The sequence below is a fragment of the Grampus griseus genome (assembly GCF_964374135.1).
Source record: "Grampus griseus genome assembly, chromosome: 13".
Lineage (NCBI taxonomy): Eukaryota > Metazoa > Chordata > Mammalia > Artiodactyla > Delphinidae > Grampus > Grampus griseus.
The window spans coordinates 80,089,201-80,116,975 of NC_139007.1; the positions used below are offsets into that span (position 1 = coordinate 80,089,201).

General features: G+C 46.5%; 1 protein-coding gene across 1 annotated transcript in view; it reads right to left on the minus strand.

The window, feature by feature from the left end:
• Nucleotides 1–27,022, minus strand: part of EZR (ezrin) — a 49,671-nt gene extending 22,649 nt beyond the window's left edge. The window contains exons 1-3 of the mRNA XM_082669449.1: nucleotides 26,874–27,022; nucleotides 25,860–25,946; nucleotides 1,939–2,022 (exon numbers count right to left, since the gene is read on the minus strand). Of these exons, the coding sequence (XP_082525575.1) occupies nucleotides 1,939–2,022; nucleotides 25,860–25,871 (96 nt within the window). The 5' untranslated portion in view covers nucleotides 25,872–25,946; nucleotides 26,874–27,022. The remainder of the gene's footprint in view (nucleotides 1–1,938; nucleotides 2,023–25,859; nucleotides 25,947–26,873) is intronic.
• Between the last annotated feature and the right edge of the window lie 753 nt (nucleotides 27,023–27,775).

The window sequence follows — 27,775 nt, forward strand, 5'->3', positions numbered from 1 at the left end:
TTGGGAAAGGCAAAGGCAGGGATGTGTCTACTTAAGTCAGTCTCAAGCGACAGCTGGAAAATACTATTGATACTTTCTGGTGATGAAAACAGTGAGCAGAGAGTCACGTGGCAGGAACTCCTTTCTCAGCACGTCGGCAGCTGCAGTAGTGGGAAAGCACCATGGCCCCGCCCGGCCTCTGCGATGGTCTCTGTGAGGGCCTCCGTCACCTCGGAGCCCTGGACTAGAATCTAGTCACAGACGAAGCAACAGCACTGGGACAGGGGCTGGGGGACAGCTACTGCTGAGGAGACTCAAGTGACAGAGGGGGTAGGAGAGAATCAGACAGACTAACTACCTTCCAAGTCTCCTTCAACCGATGCCAGTTAAGGACCACATTTCAGTGACTGGCAGCTGGGCCCGTGGATGAGCTTCCGAGACCTAGAAGCGCATCAGGTGGAGCAGCAGAGAAAGGACGCAGAGCCCCGCGCAGCCCGCAGCCCCTCCCGGATGTCCGTTCAGGAGGAAACATGCCCGGCGTGGCGGAGGGGCGCCGGCCCACGTGCGCCGACGGGGCCTGAGCATCCCCGCCTCACCGCACCACGGCGGAGGTATGAACAAGCGGATCTTCAAAGAGCGAGGTGCAACTGGGGTCAAGGCTGTGGAGACGGCCTTTCCTGCCAGGCCTCTGCGTCCACAGTTCTAACACAGACCGAGTCATGTTCCGCTGACCCACGAGCGGTTCCAGGAGCGGTTCCACAGGTCCGCTCCAGCCTCAAGTCCTCAGATTACACGGTATTTCACAACAGGAACACACAATACTGAAAAAAATTCCAACACTAACTCTGGTGACTGAGGGGCACGCTAGCTGCAGGCAGCGCTGACCCGAGCCCCCGCTTCCTCCCCGTCCGTGCTCTCACCACTGCCCCCATATGGTGCCAGGATTTTCTTTCAGGAGAAACCCTTAGATTTCCACCCCAAGTCCAGTCCCGCCCCAGGCAGTAAATGTCTTTATCGTTATCAGGTGAGGCACGGCCAGGGAATGGCCTCAAAATCACAGCACAGGGAGAGCGGAGGCTGCCTTCGACCCCTCCCTCCGCTGAGGTGTGAGCCCCCAGGCCCTGCTCACTGGCTTGGGGAAATTAACCTGCTGGGTGCTGGCTTTGGGGATGAAAGGGAGAGCCCATCAGGCCCAGGGTGAGTCACCTATAGTTTCTACATTTGCCAGGACTCCGCTCCACTTTCCAGTTTGGTGCTGGGATGCAGAGCATGGCTTGGCCGACCGGCGGGGCCTCTCAGGAAGGCCGCCCACGGTGCAGGTGCCTGTGAACGCACATCCTGCCCCGGCGCCCTACTGGGTCCTCAGTCCCAGAGCAGAATTTACAAAGCCCAGAAAGGTAGCTCTCGCTCTGTCTAAAGCTTGGAACCGTTTCATGGAAGAGTTATCACGGCCCTCACGGTGGTGCACCGCGCTTATTAGAACTCTGCGTCACCTTCAGCTTCCATGAAGAGAGGGGCAGGAGCGCGGCTGGGCTGTTACCTGGCTGGAGGGAAGGGTGTGTGCTGACCTCCGAGGGGCTCAGGACTCTGCGGCTGCAGGGAGTGCTGGAGAGAGGCCGCCTGGCCCCATGCTGTCCTCCACTGCACCCCGGCCGCGAACCAGATGGCAGGAAACGGCCAGGGGGACCGTGGAGACCCCAGCGGGAGAGGCGGCAGCCAGAGCTCTCGGGTGAGGCTCCGGCTCGTGAAGACTGCACGGCGCCCCTTCTCCTCGGGACTGCGAACAGGGGCCCCCCGGGGAGAGTGTTTACGGCAGCTGAACCCCGCTGGCAGGGTCTACTCCACAGCGAGAAGCTAGCAGCCAACCAAGGTAGTAAATACGCTCGGCAAAGTGATTCCGATGCTGCAAACACTCTTTTCTACCTGGGAACCCGCTCTCTCAAGTTCACAGAAACCAACCTGATCGAAAAGCTGTTTTCCTGTTGTATTTGGCTGGATGGCGAACTCCAGCTCCGCGTCCATGGTGGTAACTCGGACGTTGATCTAGAAAACAGAATGGAACACATTACACTTAACCGGGTGTTTTTAATAATCTCCGAGTGCCCCACCTGAACTCAACGGTCCTGGGCAACGTGGTGAGAGTATGTCCCTCCTCGCACCCATTCTCATACCTGTCACCACACACAGACACACACCCCCAACCCCAAAACACGCACCACACCCCCCCAGCTCTGTGCCTACGCGTGCAGTCTGGATCCAAATGTGTGCCCTCGTGGCTTTAATAAAGCACAGGCACGCTCAGGTCTAAGCTGTTTTTCTACAAAATACTTTGATAACCGTCAACATATTTTCCATACACCGTCTCACATTTTGGCCCCACGACAGCTAAGTGAAGCCGCCTCTGGGCGTTCACACCAAGTCTGTAAGTGACGGGAGAGGACAGAGGAGGGTCTGTGCACCAGAATGCTGCCAGCAACTTCAGAAACCACCTCGACAGTGAAGAGAGAAACGGCGAAATGGTCACAGGCACATCGGAGAGGACAGAATACTACGTAGTAATCTGAAAAGGTAATTATGAAGACAGTGGGAACATGGAAGCATTACTAGCATAGTAAGGTCACAAGGTGGTAGTGATGGGAAGGCCTGAAAACATGTCTCTAATAGTGCCATATTGGTGGTTTAAGGAAATTTATTTCAAGGTCATTTTCCAATTTATCGCTTGAAAAAACCCAGAATTTGCTAGCATATGAAAAACATGCAAATCTAGCTACCTTATATCACGGTCCCAAAGGAAAGTAACACAGCAGCTATAATGCTTAACATTAAGAAATGCTTGCTTCTCACCATTTTTCACGTGAAATATATAAATAGCTGGATAGACATATATTCCAAATTCGTCCTAACACAGACAGAAATGTAACGAGGACACAGACTGACTGACTGTATTTATTATCTTAAAAAATTTATTTATTTATTTATTTAATTTTTGGCTGCGTCGGGTCTTAGCTGCGGCCACGCAGGATCTTCCTTGCAGCATGCAGGATCTTTTGTTGCAGCGTGCGGGCTTCTCTCTCTAGTTGTGGCTCGTGTGCTCAGTAGTTGCGGCACATGGGCTTAGTTGCCCCGCAGCATGTGGGATCTTAGTTCCCCAACCAGGGATTGAACCCGTGTCCCCTACATCGGAAGGCAGATTCTTAACCGCTGGACCACCAGGGAAGTCCCCTAAATGTATTATTTAGCTTCCTGATGTAAGAACTAAAAAGTGGCGAGTTCCGAACGTGTGTCATGCCCTGGCTGGATACTTAGACTCTGTCTAAGTTGAACAAAAATTAGTCTTTACAAATCGAAAATCCCCTAACACTCAAGACTGTGATGATTGAGAGATACTTTGACACACATACAGCCTGTCTTACAGGTTCTCTGACTGATGTAACATATAGAGAAGTCAGGCATAATTTTCCAGATTTTAATAAACGTTTCCTCTCCAATCACAAGTCTACAAATTAAAGAACTGAAGTTTACTGAGAAGACTAGGCACATCTTAGATTCTTCAAGTTTATTAAAATATAAAAACCTAAGTTTCTTCCTTTTCCTGCCAGCAATAATTTAAAGAAATCACAAAATGGCTGCTCTCTCAATTACGGTTCCAAGGGCACATGAGAGAGATGTGAGAAGCAGCCCCAAAGTCAAATACTCTCTAACAAACGCAGCTCCAAATTAAATTACACTCATAAGCCCACAATGAATGTCACACTCGAAACTGAAGTGGAGGGACGCGGGGCTGACAAGTGCTGGGCCTCAGATACGCTCTTCTTTCTCTGTCACCTATTGATTCAGAAACTGAACCGCCAAACAGTGTGTACCGAATGCCACTACCCTGGTTAAGGTGCGTATAAGAGACCAGAGGTTCACGCGTAGGAGATTTCAGACTCTAACTCCTACATCTCGATCACCTCTAAATTTGAGGACCAAGAAAAAAATGTCACCTCTGGAAACCAATGCTAATAATTAACATAAAAAAGTGATCGTCACACTATTTTTAACCATTTTGCAAACTCATTAACAGGAATTTAGAAAAAAACTATTTTAAGGTTCTGAGCTGGTTCATATTTGACTCAAAGTTCACACAACTCTTTGAAAAAGCAAAGAACCCGCAAAATGAATACTTTTGCTGAGATTAGATGTAACAAGCCAGTAGTATGTAGAAAGTGAACTTTCTTAAAAATTAAGTGGATTGGGAAGGTCTGCGCAACCCACAAAAACTGCACCTCCCATCACAGGCACTTAAAATGACCATCAGGGCTTCCCTGGTGGCGCACTGGTTAAGAATCCGCCTGCCAATGCAGGGGACACGGGTTCGAGCCCTGGTCCGGGAAGATCCCATATGCCATGGAGCAACTAAGCCCGTGCGCCACAACTACTGAACCTGCGCTCTAGAGTCTGAGAGCCACAACTACTGAGCCCACGTGCCGCCAACTACTGAAGCCCGTGCTCCGCAATAAGAGAAGCCATCGCAATGAAAAAAGGCCACGCACCGCAATGAAGAGTAGCCCTCGCTCGCCGCAACTACAGAAAAGCCCGCGTGCAGCAACAAAGACCCAACACAGCCAAAAATAAGCAAAAAAAAAAAAAAAAAAAAAAAACCCATCAGCAGCTCCAGTGAGACATTCCGCCAAGCTTCACTTGCTCTGGTCTTTCCAGGAACGTCCTTCCCTGAGCTGCAACACCCAGGCAATCCTGCAGTCTGGTGTATGGCCGCAAACAAAGGGGTCAAGACAGCGATCAGGCTAAGCTCTTCGGGCTGCAGTCACAGGCACGGCTGGGACCAGTGTCGGGAGGCAGACAGCCTTCCCCTCCGCTGTGCCCACCAGCCCCGTCGGAAAGAGCAACCCCCAGCTCTGATCTGGGGAGGCACCAAAATGTCCATTTTCAGACACCCCCTGAAATTACAAAAGCAAGGTAATTTTAATCAATATATGTGTATTTCATTTACAGTGCATGGTCTACAATCTTGAGGCCAAGGTTGAGACGGGAGAACTCGTGAAAGCTAAACACTCGAATGAACAGCACGTTAATGATCTCCAGCCAAGCTGCCCTGCAGGATTGGGCGCGTGTCCCTTGACTAGTCGTCACCCTACTCGTGTCTCTCATGGGGTCGGGGGTGAAATGCTATTCTGGGCCAGCACGAGTGTTCCTTCTGCGAGACTACCTCAAGGACTGCAGGATGTTTAGCATCCCCGAGCCCACCCACTAAACACCAGGCATCCCCAGTCCTCTAAAAGTACCCCCAACACACACACGCACCCCAAAATGCCCTCTGGATACAGGGGATGCTCCTACCCTGACTGAGGATCGCAGCACGGCACTGCCTAAATCAGCAGCATGTTAAGCTGGTCCATGTTTAGAAAGACTACTAAGGTTCTTTTAAACTTTACGGATCTGTAATAATGTACTGAGATACAGCATAAACTTCCATCAAAGTTTAAGATGGAGCATTTACTCAGACGACAGGACCATTTATATTCATGTTTTGGTCCACTTAGCCAGGGGCTTTAGAAGAAATCAGCCTTTGGCATATTAAGGAAACATACCTAAATCCCAACTCTCCTTTTTATTATCCTGTTAGGTTTCCTTGGTAATCAATTGGGTTTTTGTTTTGTTTTGTTTTTTTACAATATGTGGTTTTAATTATTTATTTATTTATGGTTGTGTGGGGTCTTCGTTTCTGTGCGAGGGCTTTCTCTAGTTGCGGCAAGCGGGGGCCCCTCTTCATCGCGGTGCACGGGCCTCTCACTATCGCGGCCTCTCTTGTTGCGAAGCACAGGCTCTAGACGCGCAGGCTCAGCAGTTGTGGCTCATGGTCTTAGTTGCTCCGCAGCATGTGGGATCCTCCCAGACCAGGGCTCGAACCCGTGTCCCCTGCATTGGCAGGCAGATTCTCAACCACTGCGCCACCAGGGAAGCCCCTCAATTGTTTTTAGGGAACTCAATGTGTACCTGGAAAAAGCTAGCACTCGTGTTTGCAGTGGTGCCACAGAAATAAAGTGGGATGACATGGTTGTGCACGATAAATGTGAGAATGGTCCCACGAAAAGCTGGAGGTCCAGGGTAAAACGTATCACCACACAAACCCAAACCACGTGCAAAGGCTGGAGAAAAGCACATGGTTTGCAATTTTTATCGTCTTCGTATTTCCCCCTAGATCACACACTTTTCTCAAAGGCAATATTCTCTGAAGGCAGCAAAATCACATAGTAACGTGCGGTACAGGTGTGTACAGTATGCAGTTAGTCATTTAAAATCTACCCACCAAAAGGGCAATGTTTATGCCAGGCTGGTCAAAATACTGAAACCCTTTCTAACATTCTGCTCTGTTTGGTGGGGGCAGTGGTGATAGAAGTTTAATTCTGCCCATGTACCCCAACCCATTACGTACACACAGAGAGCCATGTGGTTGGTGTAGATGATAATTTAGTAATTCACGTCTCTCCTCCAAATGCTACTCCTTTTGAAGCTATGGCACAAAGCTGTAGTTACAGTTCCAAAATGTTAGAATCTAAAAGGAACCAGACATAATCATAGTCCGCTATTTATAATGGAAATTCATAAGTTTCAGTATGAGTTACATTAGCACTCTACGGATTTAAAATAACAAGGTTTTTTTTTTTAAAAAACAGCTATACACTGGGTCAGAATTTTAGAGTAAGATAATGTATCCTAGACACAAAACTTGGTATTGAAGGTGTCTGAACCCCTTGAGGAAAATGAGGTTTTTAGTGAGTATTTGTGTGTTTTTCACACTGACCATATTCAGCAGAAAAATCTTTCTTCTTTTTTGCCTCTGATAGTAGCCAGCTTAGCAGGAGTTTTCATTTCAATAAGAGAGGTAGGTTTCTGACCTATTACTAAAATATCAGTATATGCAAGAGACAAATGCCTAAAAACAAAAATAGCAATGAATTTCGTCTTATTTCTAAAACAAGAACTAATGAAACTAGCCAGTAAAGCTTCTTAAATTTAAGCAAAACACCAGGCACTTTTCTTTTTCATGAATATAACGACTGGTGTTTCACAGGTATTTGCACCAGGCCACTTAACTATATAATGCGTATCTCGTTTAATATCAGGATTCAACACATAAACCCACCTACCTTTGCCTTAGTTAATGAAGATGATGAACACCTAATTGTAATACTCCCTAATTTCCTTCTGCTTAATAATCTACCCTTTTAAAAATGCTATTTGCTATTCTCATTATGGGTTAGCTCAGCTCAAAACTACCATCAACAGGCTGAGGAACCATAATAGCTTTCACCTTCTGCTCCCAGCCCACTCCAGCAGGTCGGCACCGTGCGTGCCTTCGAGGCACCAATCAGTGCCTCCTGGGGGGTGGGGGGGGCACGGCGGCCTGCCGCTTACGACTTAAATAGGTGGCCCTCAAATAGATGCCACACACCCCAGTCCTTCAGGACTAACCATTAGAATCCCCAGAGCAGCTTCTCAAACACCTGAGTTTCTGGGCCTCAACCCAAGAACCTGTATTTTTTAAAAGCCACTCAAATGATTTTGAGGACCAGCCAGATTCACTGACCCCTGGAACAGTGGGCGAGAGCCTGGGAGCCCTGAGGCCCCATGGCACGGTGACCTCTGAAGGTCTTCCTCCCTGGGGCCTCAGCTCTCTGATCTGCAAAGAGAGGGTCTGGGTTAGATGACCTGAGTCCTTTCCAGCTCTGAAATGCTCGGTCTGAAGTCCAAAGGCCCAAGGTGAGATGCAATCGGAGCTAGAGCTGTGCACATGCAGAGGGAATGGGAAGGTTCATGAGAAAATAAGTAACTACATGCCACTATTACGAGCCGGCTGGGAGGCTGTTTTCATGGACAAAGGAAAAGCTCACACCTGTTTGCACATTTCCAAGGACAGGGATGTAACTCTCTAACCAGACACAGAGGATAGTACAGGTTTTATTGCTCCAATGCAACTGACAGCTCTTTTTCCAATAAAAAAGGGAATTAAAGGTGTTAAACCCCAAGCTGTTTTTTAAAAATATAAGTTCAATAACAATTCACCCTATTAAAATCAAATGAATCCACCGTCCCCGCTTTGCTGGGCAATCACGGGACACAGGCCTGACAGCAGGCGGTGGGCAGGATCGCCTCCGGGCCTAGCCCCAGTCTGAAGGAGGCACTCCCAGCTCCTTTATAAAATGGAAATGACTCTATCTGTAAGGGATCTTCTAACATTCTGTAGCTTAATTATAGGAGTGGCTTCTGACACCATCCAAATCACTGGCTGTGTAGTTTCTGCAAAATTATCTGAATTTAAAGAGAGAGGGACAAAGCATGGTGGGTGGGAAAGCAGTATTTTCGGGTCACACAGGTTAAGGTTCTCTATTTCTTTTTCTTTCTTTCTTTCTTTAACTGAAAGGCTCTGAGAGTCTTTGCTGTATTAATGCAAATTGTGAAATTCCAAGATGGTGCCTCAGTCTAGGTCTCCCAGATTCTTCTGCCTACAGGTTTTTTCCCATGGAATATCCCAAAGGACCAGTATTTTTCAGAATACACTTTGGAAGAACATGATTTTTGAGTCTTCTCGGTTTCATTTTATCAAATTGGTATCTAAAATGCCTTCTAAATGTCTAAGAGATGTAGAAAAGATACTGAGTTGACAATAAAATACTGTATTTTACTTCTAACCCATGTATGATTGCTGAATTTTTGGCTGTCAAATTATCTCACTCATTTTCCTCATTTTGGTAAATAAATCTAGTCCTGCAGTTTTTCCTTTGAGAAATGTCTACTTCCTCCTGAACTACTTTAAACTTCATGTAAGAAAACCTCCCGCCCCCATCACACTGTTTACAGAATAAATTCACACCATACTAAACACCAAGGCAGGAGGGAAAAGTTCAAGACCAGTTCTTCCACAAACTTTACAGACAAGCAGCCGTTTTACATCTTCTTAGACTAACCAGGTTTAGGTAATTTTAGTAGCCAGGACACTGCAGGGGAAATAGAAGTTTGCAGTGATTTTCCTATGTACGCGGAATCAGGAAAACCATGAAAGGGAAATTCAAAGAGTAACGTCTGAATGCTTGAATTGCAGGCAGTGGATTCAGTGATAACAGATTAATCCCTGTATTATCACACCTGCATTTACTCAAAAATTAGTCTGAGGAGAACCCTCTAAGCACCGCCAGGATTACACTGAGAGCTTGACCTTTCGCGGTCACTTAAAGCGGCCGTGCTGTTTCCCAGCACTCCAGCCTCTTCTGCAGGTGCCACTTCAGCAACTTTTGCAGCTTTCAAATATCTGGGAAGGCCTTTCAAATACTCCCAGAGGCTCGGACAGGAAGTAGTATGGTAAACTTTCTCCCACAAATGGGGGAAGAAACGCAGGGGAGTATGATGAGGAAAAATTCTCACAACTGAAATGAATTATAAAACCTTCTTCAGATGCTACTTGGTTCACTTAATTGAATAATTAGAGACATTGTATTTTGATTTTCATCATTGAGTCATTACTCTTTACAGCAGCTTTGTTGAAATACAACTTACATCCCATAAAATTCACCCATTTTAAAACATGCAACTGAGTGGCCTTTAGCAACTTCACAGAGTTATGCAACCAATCCCACTATCTAATTTGAGAACATTTCATCACCGCAAAAAGAAACCCCATGCCCACTGGCAGTCACTCCCATAACTCCTTCCCCCCAACCCTGGCAACCAAGAATCTACTTTGTGTCTCCACAGATTTCCCTATTTTGGACATTTCATAGAAACAGAATCATACACTATGTGGGCTTTGGTGACTTGCTTCTGTCACTTAACATGTTTTCAAGATTTATCCAGGTTGCAGCATGTATCAGCCCTTCATTCCTTTTTTTTTTTTTTTACTGCCAAGTAACATTCCCCCATCTGGATATCTCACTTTTGTCTCTATATACATTCATTGCTGATGGACATTTGGGTTGAGGATCTTACTGCTTTCTGTGCTGCTTTAGTGATTATAAATATGAAACAGCTGGAAAACAAGTCATTTGAACTAGACTATGGTCAATTTGGTATTCAAATTGATAAGAAAACAATGTTAGGGGCAAACAAAGATGAAAGAAAATGAATTTTTTAAAACTAAAATTCAACTTCAGTTCACTGTTTCATTTAAGTTGTGAGTAAAACTATGCTACGTTCTCAGGAAGAAGGTGCCACAGCTGCTAAACAAACCGCTGTGACCACAGCAGGAAACACGTCTCCTCCAGGTGCACACTTGCGCTCCCCTGAGGCCAGCAGTCATTCCAGCCGCAGGAACTGTAGTCAGCCCCTTCCGTTAACAAACCAGGAGCCAGCTCGGGGCAGAGGGGAGAGCCCAGGCTCTTGTAAATTTTGAGCAGCAAACTGAGTCTTGTTTCACATTTAACTCCAATTGGTGCCGAACTCGTCATCGCCCAGCACCCAATTAAAGTACCAAAAAAAATTTTTTTTAACGGAACGCTATCTTTGAATTTCGCTTTCTTGGACGAACATTAACCCCTCCAGAGCCCTGCTCACTGCGGCAATACCAGACAGGCTTCATGAAGGCTGGTGTCTGTTAGCAAGTGCACAGGAAGCATGGCCAGCCACATCTCATATGCTACTCTCCCCAGGCCCTCAGTGCTCCTCAAACTTGAACACACAAAGGAATTACCTGGAGAGCTTGTTGAAACAGTTTCCTGGGCCCCAGGCCCAGAGATTCTGACTCAGGAGGTTGGGATGGGCCCATCCATCTTCAGCTCCTCCCATCTCATAAGCAAGGCCACACCCACACAGACCCTGCCCTCAGGGAAAGAGGCTAGGCTAGGATCCTGAACAAGCAAACGGCCACAACTCCTCCTGGCAAGATTAACATATGCACTGCTACTATTTATACTCCATTATGTGAAAATACCTTTACTAGACTTTCGTTCAGTACTAGACCTAAACTCGCAGACAGGTTTTTCTTAATGAAACTGTATCTCTACAGAGGGATGCCAATTTTTGTACTCTCTTTGGATCCTGATCTCCTTATCTTTAAGATAAAAATCAGTCTCATGAACATACTGCAGCTCAATAAATCACAGCATTAGCGATGACACACAGTGGTCATTTACAAATAATAATCACCCTCTGTAAAACATTACCAGTAACTCAGCAAACCTTAATCAGCTTAATGTAGAAATGCAGACCTGTGAATTTAGCCAATTTAGAAGGCAAAGTTGGAAAGCCCCAAAGGCAATGGATTTTTTGTTTTTTAGCTCTTCTCTGTCCGTATCACTAACCCTTTACAGGCTGTCACGGTCATGGCTAATAGAGATAAGTTTGTTTCTATCTATTAAATAAAATGTTTGTCTTAGTTAAATGTGCAACACTGCTCCCAGTAACACTGTTTATATAAACAACAAAATTCTATAAAAGTAGTTGCCATTAAAAATCCAATGACCATAGTTTACGTCGTTATAGTTTCTAATAAGCACGCTGTTCTTTAGAAGTGTCCAACTTCTAAAGGGGACACTTTAGTGTGTCCACTTTAAAGTGTCCTTTCTATTCAAGAAAGGCAGCTGAGAAAACACCCTGTTGTACACCATTCTTTTAAGCATGGAGAGATCAAAATAAAAACCAATGTCAAAATATTAAAACACTATACAGAGAGAAGACAAGTAAAATAGAAATGTGGTTCTTAAAACACAACCTTTCATTAACTGGAGTCAAGTCCGTAGTAACCTGATACTGACTGTACTGGCAGACATCAACTCTGCTGTCAGTCAGGAGGGAGGCATCGGTCTTTCTAAAATGCTGCCAACAACAGCAGTATCCACATGTCACCGGGTGCCTGAAGGCAAGCTGGCCTCAAAGTTAGAAACTTCAGGGGTACACGCGTAAGCTCGAGCTCTTAACACCAGACTTCTTGAGGTTTACCGACCTTCAGAGAAGATGTGAATAACAGTATATCTTACTAATAACGCTATGGCAAACCTAACCACCAACGGATAATAACTTTTTAAAATTAGTCCTTTTTTTTGCGGTACGTGGGCCTCTCACTGTTGTGGCCTCTCCCGTTGCGGGGCACAGGCTCCGGACGCGCAGGCTCAGCGGCCATGGCTCACGGGCCCAGCCGCTCCACGGCACGTGGGATCTTCCCGGACCGGGGCATGAACCCGCGTCCCCTGCATCAGCAGGCGAACTCTCAACCACTGCGCCACCAGGGAAGCCCTAGTCTTCTTTTTTGAGGTTAAAGAAGAAACTGAGTGAAGGTGAAGAAAATGGCTTGTTAGGCTTAGGAAAGATTATCAAATGCCAAAGAAAACTGGCCATCTAGCTCCACAAATCTTGCAAAAAGTCTACGGAATTAATCAGAACACAAAGTGCCAGGCGATGCAGTAAGAATTCTGCGCACCACCATTTTGTCTGTAGCACAGCCAACAGACACAAACTCATATTCTAATCAAGTATTCATATAACTGTACGATCCCAGGATAATAAATACACCAGCCTTTTATTGCCTAGTAATAGGAATAATAAAACCATCGAATGTTAGGGCTGACAAGAGTCCACTCGAGACAACTCCTAAGGAGGTCGAAGTGCTGGCCCACAGTTCCTGTTATCCGCACTTCCCAGGAGTCACGGACCGGTGCTATGCCCAGGGCTACGCAGTCTGGAAAGTCACCGAGAAGTGGGGGGGGGGGGGGGGCAGTGCCTGTGTCGGCCGCTCCCAGCCTCCCTCCCGCTGTCCATCTCAGAGCTCCAGATACTCCAACCCCTGTGGCTGTGGTCGCTCCCCCAGCAGGAAAATTCAAGCTCTTCGACGTGCGTACTGATGCTCACAGTTGATGAGAATAACTCCCAATTCCCTGTAGGTGCTATCTATCAAGAAAGTGAATTAACCTACCACAACCGAGTGCCTCAGGCGAGGTCGTGGACCTTCGGGAGTCCAACAATCCTGCCCTCCCCGCCCACTCCTTCTCCACCAGGTGTGAAAAAGCAGCCATGGATTAGTGTCCGCCCAGCTGCTAATCACTAATGAAAAGTAAGGTCATAACTACAGAGTTCAGTGTCAAACGAGCCAAACTGACTCTTATAAACCACAGAGCTGTAAGCAGTTTCTTAGCTCACGTCTTCCGAGAATCACAACGCCCTAGGGTAGGCACTTCATTTTACAGAGAGTTCAGTACCACTTTAAGGAGTACTGAGGATAACTTAAAGGTAACCATGAAAACCAACACTACACGCCCCTCATCTCCTTTTCCAAGCTGCTCTCCTCCGCCACCATTAGGCTAAGCTTACAGTGTAAAAGCGAAGTCCTTAATACGCTGTGGGCAATGACAGGGCAGAGTGAAACATGGAAGCCGGGCCTCGGACTTTCCCAACAACTTCTGTCTCGGGTATCTGCGTTACGTTATGCTGTATACCCTGTTGTTATGTTATATACGTGTATATGTTCTAGGTAGAAGAATTAAAAAAGGGAGGAGGGGTAACTGTTTCGTAGGGTGACTCTAAATGGGTATTGCTTGGTGAGAGGTAAAAAGTTATCCTAGTCTGACTACCTTCTTTTAAAGGCTGAGAAACTGCGGCCTGGAAAGGCTTATGCAATTTCCTTACCTACTAAAACTGTTTATATTTGTATAGCTCTTACATGTTAGTCCTAAAGTTGTATCTTTCAATGTAAGTCAATGACTTTAAACTTTTGAATTGAAAAGTTTGTATTTTCAAACTCCAGGGTGAAAATTATGTGAAGTATATATACAGACATAGATAGATAGGAAGAGCTCAGATCCACTAATATCCATCGCATAATTTCGAGAACATGAAATGAACTCCCAAGTCTTTCTAAACAGCTCCTTTTGCCTCTGAAAGTAAGCCACTTCCTGCCCCCAGACCCACTTCCTGTCAGCCAAGCCTGCTTAGCAATACAAAAAGTGAACAAACCAGTCCTGTCTGTACTCAATATAACTAGAGAAAAATCATGACCTTAGAGCTGGAAGGGAACTTTCTGAACAGTCCCACTAAAAAGAGGGTCACAGTTCCCTCCTCTACTGTAAAACCGGGGTTTGGGAAACAGCTTGTGCTAAGCCCTCCCCACTGTTCACCAGGCTAAGGCACTAATTTTGGAAGGAGGAAATGGAAGGCAGTAAGAAACCGCTTTCCAAGCACCTGACAAAATGAAAGGACTGTCATTCTCACCCAAGTTCCAAATCCGTGCTGCAGGGTAACACTGGTGGGGATTTCCTTACCTGCTAATGGCATGTAAAAATAATATTCCTGATACCTATTGGCTGTCGATTTTTAAGATCTTTTTTGGGGAGTGTCTGTAAGTAGGAACTGATTTCTTCTGCACGGGGAATGACATACACCCTGTGTGTAAATTTAAACTAGGACACTTGGACACCACTTTCCACAGGAAGGGGTAAATACATAATCAGAGAATGTTACATTCTGCAAAAAAAACTGTTCCTTTCTAGAAACACAAATAATCATTATCCCTCTCTCCTCTTCCCGCCCCAAGGGAGGCAAAATAAATGATCGTTCAAGGTCACTTTATCTAACAAGCTGCTGTAGTATGTCATTTCAGTTTTACTAGGTGTGTCATACATATTTCAGCACCGATTTAGTTCACTGAAAAGCGAGGTTAATTATATCCACAAACTTAGGATCCCATAAAAGACGCAAAGGAAGGGACAGGGCCAAGAGGGCTAGCACGTGGTAGATGGATTTTAATTCCAAGCTCGTAAAGCACAGGAAATTAAAGGCCTACAGACTCATTCCACCTGGAGTGGACTGTTTTCTTTGTAAATTTAGAAGTCTGTGAAGAGTTTTCTAATCTGATGGGAGGAAAGCCTATGGAAGAATGAAAGTGTCAAAACATCATAATTCCTTTGCTAACCTGCTGTTTTAGGGAAGGGCATATAAAATAAGCCATACTTAAACCTGCGCCATTTCTGAAATAAATCTTTGCCCCTAGTTAAGATCACATGTGCCGTAATATTTTGCAGTATTAAAGAACATTTCTCCTATAAGGAGCTTAGATAAGATATATCTGAACTTGACCAAAAAGTCTTTACTTTTGCTATCTATCAAAAATAGAGAGTAAGACCCCAATAGTTTTATTTTTTAAAAGTCCAAGCTAAATCAGCCAGCTAAGAAAATCTGCTCGAATAAGCCACTTCAACTGAATTTATGCTTTTTTAAACCACTCTCTGAAATTATGCGAAGTTTTAAAAAAAAAAAGACCTCTTCAATTCGTACTCTGTCCCAATCAAGCATGCTACATCCCGAGTGGGCTCAGAATTACGCACCTAATTCCCTGATTGGGAGTAATGCTCTCGCCCACCTCGCCCCTGCAGCTCACGGGCTGCTGCATTTACTCAGGGTCTCAGCCCCTCACAGCCTGCCCCCATCCCCAGTCCCAGCACTGACTGCATACTCATCTCTTAAAACGGCTGCATGCAATTCCACTAAGTAATGCCCCACACTTGAGTGTGCTCACTTCCAATTTTCAGCTTTGAGAATGCTGCTATTGAGACAATGACCTATTTCTAGTTGGGTCACCCCCTCCCCCATCAAAAAAAAAAATCGTGGGAATACAGAGCTGTATTGGAACTAGCCGGGAACAAACAGTTCTGTGCGTTTCCAAGTCGACTGCAATTCTGACTAGAGCTCTCCTTTAATAAAAGGTGTGTGGAGGGCGAGAGGGCCCAGGTGGGATTAAATCAGTCCCTCATCTGATCAGAACACCAAAGGTCTAAGAATTGCGGTTCTGCTCCGGGGATCCATGGAGAACTGCTCCCTGGGACCCAGCAGCAGGCAGGGCAGGCTCCCCGGGAACCCAGACCCCAGGGGAAGGAGCGTCCCTTCCCGCTTTCTCTCTCTAGTGACTCACGGATTTGGTGATTTGAAAAGTGACAGCATCTTTCCCTTCCACCCCTATAATATGCTTTTAAAAAACCACCTTTTGGGGCTTCCCTGGTGGCGCAGTGGTTGAGAGTCCGCCTGCCGATGCAGGGGACACGGGTTCGTGTCCCGGTCCGGGAAGATCCCACATGCCGCGGAGCGGCTGGGCCCGTGAGCCATGGCCGTTGAGTCTGTGCTCCGCAACGGGAGAGGCCACAACAGTGAGAGGCCCGTGTACCGCAAAACAAAACAAAAAAAAACCAAAAAAACCCCCACCTTTTTATTTTGAAAAATTCTAAACATTCACAAAAGCAGAGAGAACAGTGCGACGAGCTGGCGTGTGCTCTGCATCCACCTGCGACACGGCTACTTCTCTTCCAGCGTTCTTGACTCATTTACTCCTTCTACCACTTAAAACATTTTTTTTTTTTTTCTGGCACATTTTAAGACCATTGTGTATCATTTCACTTGTAAAAACTTTGGTATGTAGCCCTAATGGACTTTAAATATGAATATATTTTAAGCTTACACACACACATATATATAAGCATACACATATATAAAACCACCACACCACTATCATAGCCAACATAATTAAAAACTATTCCTTAATATTTAAACTTTAGTCAATAGTCAACTGCTCCCCATTGCCTCAAAACTCTCTTTTTACAGTTGATTTGTAAATCATATAATGCCCTTTGGAGCTTTGTCATCCCATTATATTTCCAAACTGCCCTGTTTGGCCACTTTCTTAATAAACATCAAGTTTCCCCCACCTTATCTCCCCATCTAAGTCCCACTTAAGTGTCTCACCCAAATAGCAATGTATTATGTAAGCAGATACTTGAACGCCCAAGAAACAACATCCGTAATTATGTAACCAAGGCAATGAAACATCTCAACAAGGATACTAGGCTAACATACATATTACATTTTCACAAATAAAGAGGTGGTTCCAGTTTAAAATTTGTCCTAAGCTTTTACCAAGTGATCTGTGATTCAATTTGCTCTTTAAAAATGTAAGGAACAAGGGTAACAGGAGAGGCCACACAGTGAGAGGCCCGCGTACCGCAAAAAAAAAAAAAAAGTAAGGAATAACACTGGATATCCTTCTAAGACTTATTTTATTAAAAAAACCTATAGATGCAATAATTGAACAATAGGCAAAATATTATTCAAAAAGTATAAATTTCACCAAACCACATGCTTGAGAAATGATGGAAGAATCCAAGCAGGTATGGCAAATGACGACATACTTATCACCAAACCTAGGTGAAAACAGGTCCTTGGAGAAATATCACCTTGGTTCGTGGTGCAATGTCAAGTGATTTACCAAAAAACAAACAAAAATATGTCACGCTCTGCCCATTCCTAAGTCACTCTGCCCAACGGTTTCAACTCTTCACGCAACAAGAGTCAGTGGAAAGAACAAAACTACCTGTACCTCTTGGCAAAGCCGGGATGAGAACTGACCTCAGCTCCCATCACTCCCTGACAGCAGGTATTTGTCTTCTCCACTACAGTGCAGGCGTCTGGAAAGCAGGTACTGCTCCCCTTTTGTGCACCAATGTATCCCCAGGACCTAAAAAACCTGGCTGGCGCACAGTAGGTACTCTACTTGTTGAATGAACAAAGGAATTTTATGGAGGGATGTGGGAGCAGGAGAAAGGGGAGGCCCAATCTATTGCATTATTAGTCTAAGTCAGAAAAAAAAAATGCCCATCATGAGGTATGAAAGCTTTTAATCGGATTAGAATTCAGTAGTTACAAGTGGAGTTGGCCACCTTTACTCTGTCCTCTGTGCCAGGCAGGTCCTCGGATCCTGCTTCCCAGATGAGGAAGCAGGGCTCAGGGAGGTTGGGATGCTCGCCCGAGGTCGCCCACTCAGAGGCAGGCCTGTTCACCTGCTTGCTCATCCTCCTTCCCTGTATTTATCTGCCAATAAAGCAAGCATTTAAAGTTTGTTCTAGAAGCAGATAATGATGCTTTCTCTTCCCCCAAAGCACTTGGCTTCTCACTTTGTGGCCAGGAAAGATAGAAAGCAAAGAAACAAGTATCTGTCACTGTTCAGGGTAGAAATAAGTTGAAGTAAATAAAGCAGCAAGGGGTAGACAGGGAGGGGCTCTACCAACCGGGGATCAAATTATAAAACTATCTACACTCAAACTTTCAGACACAGACAATAGTTAATTTTAAACGATCAGTGATAAAAACACAACTCATTCATCTAACATTCTCTTTCCAACTCAAACATCAGGTACAAATTGCTTTCTTTTAGCATATGCCAGAAACCTGTCATCACACAATAGCTTAGCAAACGGGACACAAGACGCTACCACCTTTTCCATAGAAACAAGACCCGCGGAACAGCAGCCTTGTTTAAAACATGACCTCAGCCCCAGCCATGCCTGCTCCTTGGTGACAGCACTCACAGTACACGTCCAGGCTCAGGCCTGTGACGCACTGGACACAGACGAACAGAACAGGTTCTTCGTACTTTAGCAAAAAATTTTTAAAAATTGGAACCAATGGGGTGGATCCGCTTCCAAATATTATTAGCTTAGTCATTAAATATATACAAGGTTGTAACAAAGGCTTAACAACAATTACTTTTATCCTAAAGCAGGGGTTGGCAAATCTTTCCGGTAATGGGCCGGACAGTAAGTATTTTAGGCTTTGGGGGCCGTATTTGTCACCGGCTGCATGTTCTTGTTGTTGTTGCTTTGAAAAATCCCTTTAAATTGTAAAAAACCAATCCTAGCTAGGTAGCCCACGCAAAAACAGGCCACAGCCAGATGTGGCCTTTACCTACCCCATCCTGAAGTAAAAACAATTATTTACACTATCTGATATGACAATTTTTTTGGTCTTGACAGTTTCAAACTGATCATCTCTCAGGCAAAAACAGAAAAGAAAATTAGGTTGTGGAAAGTGACTTCAAGTTTAACAGAATGGAAAGCAAAGTCTCACACTGTTTATTACAGTTTCATCCGTTATCAATAAAAGTCGGATCAAGGTCAGAAAATTTTCATTTTGCTTTTAAGGTTTGTTTTCTCAAGTATATTAGGTTAAAAAGATAATTATTATGTTAATGCACATTTCCTTTGAAACAGCATTACTGTTTATCTATAGGTGTTTAAAAGGTCTTGGAGAATGCAATGTGAATCATAATCCAAGGAAAACAGAACTGACCACTGCTGCTGCCTGAATTCGCCAGTGCCCAAAGGCAGAAGGGTAACTCCTATGCACCCCTCAACACCCACCTAAAGAATCTCACCCAGCTGGGAGGCATTCCCTGGCTCTCTAGGGTACACAATATTATGTATCTCTATTACCACACTTACTATAAAGCACTGCAATTCTTTGTTTACATATCTGACTCCCCTACTAGACTGAGAATCCCTTCAAGGCAAAAACCTATCCTATTTATTTTTATAGACCTGGCACCTAGCGCATATAATAGGGCTTCAATAAATGAGGAAGGAACCCATGTGACCTACAAGGGAATACTGACAACTAGAAGACACAGAAGACATAGAGGATGAGAAGGAGATAAAGTGTTCCTTTTTACTAAATAACTCAAATGTTTCACGTTGCTGTTTCCCTTGGAAGATCTATTGACAAACTTTACCTGGTTTATAGCAACTCAGGAACTAAAGCCCTTAGCTTTAGCTACAGGTTGCACTGAAACGTTTGTAAAATATGTTTCAGGGGAAAAGAGCACACAGGAAATAAAGCTTACAGCATCTGAAGATAAATTGTTTGGATTTCATAGGTATAAGCTCTATCTCAGTTTATCTCACGTTCTCTTCACTTAAAAACTTTGTTTTTTTACTTCCATTTTACAAATGACGAAACTGAGGTTCACAGAAACTAAATGGCTTGCCAAAGTACAGGTAAATATAATAAATTAATTATGAAACTATTCTTTTTACAGCTCTTTGCATTTTTACTTAGAAAAATTATGTATATTAATTATATATTAAGTATTTCACTTTATAGTCAGAAGTCTCTAACTCACATCACAGCACAATGTTTATTTTTCTTTCTTTCTTAAAAAAAACTACAGAAGTCTGGAATAAAATCTTTATTCTTTACATCAAAAGCCATAGATACTAAGCATGTTAGAAGGAAAATAATGCAACCTTCTGGTCTCTTCAGTAAGTATTCCATATTTAATTAATAGTGGCAGACACACAGTGTTTAAATTATATAAATATATATATATTTTAACATCTTTATTGGAGTATAATTGTTTTACAGTGTTGTATAGTGTTTAAATTAAAAACTGATTGGAGTGGTTGAAGAATCCCAAGTGTAGTTACTACTGAAATTAAATAAAATATAGAGGATAATTCAAAATGCATTCACTGATTTTGAAAAAAGACTGAATTCTACTACTTCAGATTAGAGTTGAAATGTCTAAATACTGTAAGAAAGAGGCATATTGAATCATCCAAAGAATCTCCAAATTGTCAGATTCACAGAAGTTAAAAAAAAATTAAAGAACTACGATAATTCACTAAGAATAGTGATGGTGCTTTCCTTTCCCAAACTGCAAGTACGAATAAAATTATTCAAAATGTTGTTAGAAATCACAATATTATTTAGGATGGTAACTAAACAGAGAGGCCGGCACGGAAGGCTAAGAGAAGCAAGAAAAGAAGACAAAGGAATGGGGTCTCTTTGTTCCCTGCCATTTAATAGGAAATGTTGGCCTCTTTTTCCCCTTTAGAAACAAAGAGAGCCAAAATCTGACAGCTCGCCGGTCACTGCCAAATTAAACTCTGCAGCTGGACACCTGCGGACAGAAGCTCAAATCAGAGAGATTCTCTCCTGCACCGCAGCTGGTCCTGTCTTTCTGGAGCCTGAGCCCCATCTCCTTTTTCCCACCTCGGCCGTGTTCCAGACACCAATGAGGGCACCCGTGGCGCTAGGAGCTGGGACCGCGTACCCGCCTTCAGGAGACCATGAGAGCCTTCGCCTGGATGGAGGCTCCGGAACCACACTGGGCTTCGCTGCCCACGCACGACCACCAGCATCAACCCCACCGAGAGAGAGGAATATATAAAAACTGTCCTTTTCCTATGAAATCATCAGTGCCCGAACTCTGGGGTGCATCAGAACCGTCTGGGGACCTAAAGCACAGACATCCAGTCCTCCCAGCCCTGGAGATGGGGATTCAGCAGTCCTGTGAGGGACCGGGCAGCTTAACGTCTTCAGATAATCGCGTAACCGAATGTGGGAACCCTGTAGTAAATTAATGCTAACTTTGAACTACATGCGTCTACAGTGTGTACGTACACTCAGGAGGAACATAAGAAAGCTGCTGGGTCATTTTTAGTCTACGTGGATTTAAAAACACTATCGTTTAATAAGTCTGGTATTTGTATACATTCTGGCAGGGGGCAGCGGTTACAATAATGAAAGAAGGTGAGGAGTTCTTTCATCAATCACAGTCACAAATGTATTAACATGTACAAACCAAACCCTCAACCTCCCCTCCCACACCCGATCCTTTTCCAGGTTCCTTATCTCAGGGAACGGCACCACCATCCAAACACTTACACAAGCCAGACACCAGAAGGCAGCCTCGACACCGCTCTGCCCCTGCACGGTGATCTATCACCGAGTCCTATTCACCTCCCAGACACATGTGCTTCTCTCCACCCGCAGCCCGGCCCTGGTCCAGGCTGCCACCGCCTCCCACAGCCCAGCACCTCCTGCTGACTCGGGTACGGCAGCTGCAGTGACCTTCCAAAAGGCTGATCTGATCAGGTCACCTCCTTCCAGTCAAAACCCTTCAGCGCTTCCCCGAGTTAAGCCCCCATGTAGCTGTTTCCCGTCTCGCTGCAGGGTATGTCCCGTCTCCCTCCTTCACCTGGAGGACGCCCCTTCACTCTTCACATCGCTCAGCACAGTCACGACGTGCGTCGGGGTGCGTTCCTGACCCCCGATGAGCACTCCCCCTACGCACACGCCATCGCACACATTCAAGTTATTCTACGACTACAGTCTGTTCTTCTCACCAGACTGTAAATCCATGACGACAGGGACTGTTTCGTGTCTGCTCACCTCGGCAGCCTCGACATCCAGCACAGTAACGCAGTAAACGTCTGCCGAATGAACGCGTGAACGTACAGACACACTCGCTGTGCCTTCCAGTGTGACGACAAATGACTAAGCCCAGCCAGCGCTCCTTACCGCCACACGGGAAAACCTTAGCTGCCTAACTCACCATCTGCGTGCGGTGAAGGAGGGGCACGGGGAAAACAGATCCCATGTGTGCTCCTCAACGGGGCGGGGGGATGTATTAGGATATTCAGTGAATTCTGACCATGTTAAAATATTTAGTGGAAGAGGCTAGTATTCTCAAGAGACAAGGTCATCTCAGAAACTACCTTAAGATTTTGGCATAGAGCAGAATTTTGAACACACTTTCAGAGTTTTCCTACTGAAGGGAAAAAACTTACTTTTACATTAGAAGTTTCCATATCGACACTTTAGGAATGAACAGCTAAGGCATCCACAGGTGCCACTTAAAGGCAGTTCAGGCTAAACTTCTCAGAAAACAGCTTTAAGAGAGCTTGGCCTTGAGCACAACACCCTTTTCATCCCCAAGCTTGACGGCAGTGGTTTTCCTTCCTGACGCCCCACGCCTCCTCTCTGTCACAATGAAGAAAGCGAGTATGGGGGAAAGGAAGAAGGAAGGGGAAAGGAGCCCGCTGGTCACCCTCAGCCGGACCGTGGGCAGGAGGGCTGCTCCCTGAGCCAGAGCCCTGGGCACCAAGCCCGTGCCCCTCCCCAGATGACAGGGACACACCAGGCCAAACCGGCCAGCTGGGCAGAGGGCATGGTGCCTCTGGACCTCAAACCATCCTCCTTCAAAGTCTACCCATCACACAAGAGTAGAGCCCAGAGCACCTGGGAAAAGCAATGCACCACAGCCCTGGAGTGCCGGCGGGGGGCCGCCCCGGGGGGGGGGGGGGGGCGGGGGGGGGATGGAGCAAGACCTCTCAGTCTGCCTGCCCATCTCTGCACCGGTGGCTTTCCTCTCAGCTGTGTCACACTTTACCTAAGCCTCTTTCCTTCCTGGATGGCTCCCAGCGGGTTTTCCAGCTCCCGTTCCAGTGTTTGCCTGTGTCTGGGCTTGGGTCCCAGACTGCAAGCTCCCCAAAGACAAGATCTGTTGCAACCGTCTGTGCGATACCCTGTGCCTGGCGCCGGGGCGACAGATGCTCACTGAACATGTGGACGTGCAATGTCTTTAACGAGTGGTGATCGCAGAAGCAGTATTAAGAGAAAACGCAGCAAGTAAATATTATTTCATTTATATAATTGTTTTACAAACAGAGTCATCCACTGACTGTTCAGACATACCAATCAACAACACTTTGCCTGACGAATTCAAGAGGTCTGGAGGAGACTCAAACCGTGACTATGCAGACGTAGCCATCTTTATGGTCTGCCTTCAATCCTGCTGTTAGAAATCATCATGGGAAGCCACCCAACAAAATTCTTAATCTGGGCTTAATAGGAATCAATAAACCATTTGTTCAAAGGACACATCTGTAGAGCTTGTTATTGGATGGTTCAGCTTTAACATCTAGGAGGGAGCAAAAAACAACAGTAACAAAAACTAGATCCTCTATAACAGCCTTAGAAGTGCCTATCAGCCAGTAAGCTCTTAGTGATCTCTGGAGTGGCCCTCATACGATTCACCTGGAGAAAGACTTAAGTGTATCCATCTTACAAGGCAAAATCTGCAAGACCCTCCCCCACCAAAAAAGAGTCAGGTAGAAATTTCCTATGGAAAACAGCTGTGACTCACGTAAAAGGGGCACTCACAATACCACCTGGAAATAATTGAAAATATTATACAAAATATAGTCTTTCAAAATCTTACTCTGGTTATTGGGACCCTAACATACAAAGATGTTACAAGTTAAGGATGGCTACCATCCTTCCTTAACAGTTCAACAACTATCTTCACTTTGTCGGAAGAACATTTTCCAAGTTTCTGATCCATCATAAAGGAACTTCAAAGCCAAATAAAAACACACCTGCCCTAAGAAATAAAAAGAGAGCCTTAAAAAGGAAGAGCACTCTGACACACATCACAACATGGATGAATCTTGAGGACATCATGCTAAGTGAAATGAGCCAGCCACAAGAGGACAAACGCTGTGTAGTCTCACTTATATGAGGCACCTAGGCGAGTCAACTCAGAGACAGAAAGTAGAGGCGTGGCTGCCAGGGGCTGGAGGGAGGGGGAGATGGGAAGTTAGTGCTTAATGTGTACAGTGTTTCTCTTTGGAAAGATGAAAAGGTTCTGGAGATGGATGGTGGTGACGGGTGCACAACAATGTGAATGTACTTAATGCCACTGAACCATAACTTAAAAATAATTAAGATGGTAAACTGTATGTTAATGTAAATTTTACTACCAAAATTAAAAAAGACAGAAAAAGAATAAAAGAAATTACAGATCCTTATGAGAAAGAAAAATAGTGACAGGAAACAGATTTACTGACTTTTTTTCTGAGTGATATTTTAAAAGCTGAACTCTGCATCTTTTCTTTTAATGAAATAAAGAAAACTTCACCAGGAAACGTAATCTCCTGATCACTGCTCTGTGTAACACAGCACAGGACTGTGCCCTGAGTAAGATGTTGTGCCTGGGTCTGTTTTATATCACAGGAATTGTAAACCCTGAATGTCACATGTCAATCGCAAATTGTAAATGAAAAGAAGAATTCTGTGTAGGAAAAAAATTTCTGCATCACGAATAAATCATCTTGATGATGTAACCTAGGCAAAAGCTCTACTGGCTTCTGAATCTTTTAGCATATTAACATAGTAATTTATTTAACCTAACAGTGAAGTAAAACTTTATTAATAAAGAACTCCTTTTAGAGAATCTAAAATTTAACAGTAGAAAAAACACATAAGCACTGACTACAGAACGAACTCTTTTGAAAAAACAAGAAATAAATCCCACATGTATTTTATTGCAATTTTTCATGAATCCAGATATTCTCTCCACCGTGATTCAAAACTCCAAAATCTTCTCCCCAATATCTAGCCACCAGTTCACCTGTGTTAAAGCTGGTAGAACAGATACAACTCTAAAAGAAACGCTGGTCACAAAGAACCTGCCTCGTTCCCACAACTTAAATGAAAGCCTTATATAAAAGCCCAGTCTGGCCACAATCTACCCGAGATGGCAACATAATCAGATGCAGGGGGACAGAGATGGGCGCACAGCAGCTCTCCAGTCAGCTGACGTTTACGATATGCACCGGCAGTGCAGGACTAGAGGGCCCAGGAGCCTCCTAATCAAACTCCAGGGCTACCTTCCTTCATCTGCAATTCAAATTCATTACTAAACCTCTTTCAGATAGGAATCCTGCTGCCACCAGCACATTCCCGGGTTAACAGAGCACAGCTTCACGGGCCTGTTGTAAAATGGACTGGAACGAAGCTGCCCCCAGAAGGACAGCGTCTTCTCTGCCGGATGCCCTTTAAAGAGCCAAAGGAAGAGCTGGGGTGCAGCTGGCTCCAGACCCTCGAAGGGAGTTGGCGTGCTCCGTCGGAAGCCACCTGACTCTCCCTGCGATTTAGACGACTTTTCTTTTTAAGAAACTTCCAAGTTGCATTAGAATACAGATTTTAAACAGATCGAAACCGCGTAAAAGGGGATTCTAATTTTTATAAAAGACCCAAACCACTGGGGGCGGGGCGGGGGCTCGCAAACAAGACTGTAGAGAGAAAAGCATCATAATCTTGTTTTCTCCAGGAGTTCCACAAAGGACCAACTAATAACAAAGAGAGGAGACAATTGACTACTCCTGTCCTCTCGTCCGTTTAGAAAAGAGCTCTATTCTACAAAAAAAACTGCCCCAACACCTCGCCCAGGTAACTCCACTTGAAAATAAAGCCCGAAGCATCCGACCCCGCCCAGAAACTGGGTTACTTACTGGTTTCGGCATTTTCGGTTCCTGATGGGTCTTTCTCAGTCTCCTGGAAACACACTCTCCAGCAGCAGCTGAAACGGTTTTCCCGACCTAGAGGCAGAGGAAACCCCTTTAGAGCGCCCAGCAGCCCTCCTCCGGCTCCCGCCGCCGCCCCGAGACTCGGCGCCCACCCCGCGCTGCTGCTTAAGAACCGGCCGGGCGGGCGCCGGGATGAGTCACCGCCCAACCTGCAATTACGGCGGGCCGGGCGGGCGGGACCTGCGCGGAGGGGCTGCGGGGGACCGCGGGGCGAGGGGCGGGCACCCGGCGGGGAGGGGGCCGGGTGGGCGGGGCGGGGAGCGCGGAGCCTGGGCGGCGGGGGAGGGGACCTCGGCGCAGGGCGCGCAAGCAGGCGGGGAAGCCGGCGGCGAAGGGGCACGGGGCCGCTGGGCCGGGAGGGGACCGGGGCGGGGGGCGCCGGGGCGGGGGTCCCCCGAGGTATTCTTCGGGGCTTTCGGGAAACCAGACTGGAGCCCGTAAGACTGCAAGTTTCACTTTGTGAAGCAACTGTTTGCCCCAGGGCTGAAACCGCAACCGTCAAACCTTTGAGAAACACTTTTAAAAAACTGTCCCCGCCCGGGAGCGGCGAGGGCCGCCCGGCCGGGCGAGGAGGGAGGGGGCGCACCCACGCAGACCGGGCTTCGCTAGCATTTGGGAGAGGAACCCGAGGGGACAGAGCAGAAAGAGGAAGGTGGCGGAGCAACCGGGGCGGCCACGCGCGCAGGTTCAGCTTCACCTGCCGTGTGTTTGGGCCGCAGGGAGAACCGCGTGGTCGGGACTCCACCAGCCCAAGACCCCAGAAGCCGGCGGCGGAGCGAGCCCGGCTCCGTCGGGACCACCGGTCCCGGGCTCGCGCGCCGGCCGCCCCGCCGCACCTGTCGTCGAGTTCCGGCCACTGTCCCCTCCGCGGAGCGCGCGGCGCGAACCCCCCGGCCCGGCCCCCCAGCCTGTCGACCCCGGAACGCGCGGCTGGCTCACCCGCGGCTCCCGCACAGGACGGCTTCGCTCCCCGCTGTCTGTGCGTCGGTGCAGTGCGCCCGCGCAGTGCGCCCGCAGCCCGCGCTCCCGAGAGTCGCCGGCGGGGCGGGGCCCCGGGGCGGCGCCCCTAACCGCCCCGCCCGCTCGCTCGCTTGCCCGCCCGCCTGACCTGCGAGGTGCGGCTCGCGGGCAAGATGGCTGCGGCCGGCCTCCGCGCCTGGGGGCACTCCCCTCCTTCCCGGACCCCGCCCTCCCGGCGCCCCCGAGGGCCGCGGAGACCCGGGGAGGGGCACCCTCCGCCTCCCCCCGCTCCTCCCCCCCCACACCCCACTTTCGTAAAGACCTCTCCCGCTTCGCTGCCCTTCCCCTTGCCCTTGGAGAAGAACTTCGCCGAGTTCGACTCAGCTCCCGACGGTAGATGTAAAGTGTGAGATTGTTCCGTAGTTGACAAAGGAAGAGCAAGAAAATGTAAATTAGCCTGGAGGAGCCGGCCGGCGGCCACCGAGGAGGTGCTGGGCCGTTTGGGGTCGGCCTGTCCCGTGGTCGGGTCATTTTGTTGTCCTTGCCCCGGGACCGAGACGGGCTTCTGAGAACCTGGGACCTGGCCGCTGTGTCTCCGCGCACGTGGCCGTCTCCGCGCTCGGATTCGGCGGAGAACACAAGCATTAGAAGGCGCTCCATCGCCGAACGCTCTTGGTTAAAGGACACACTTGTGTACTCTTCTGAGTTTCACTAGCACAAAGCTTATTGGAAAAGAAATCTCCATAGGGAGAAATTCTAGGAATTATTTTAAATATATATATTTTTTGTAAATGCTTCTCAAGAGGAATTACACACACACACACACACACACACACACACACACACACGGACTTTGGTGGCCAGTGGGATTTGTTGTGCAG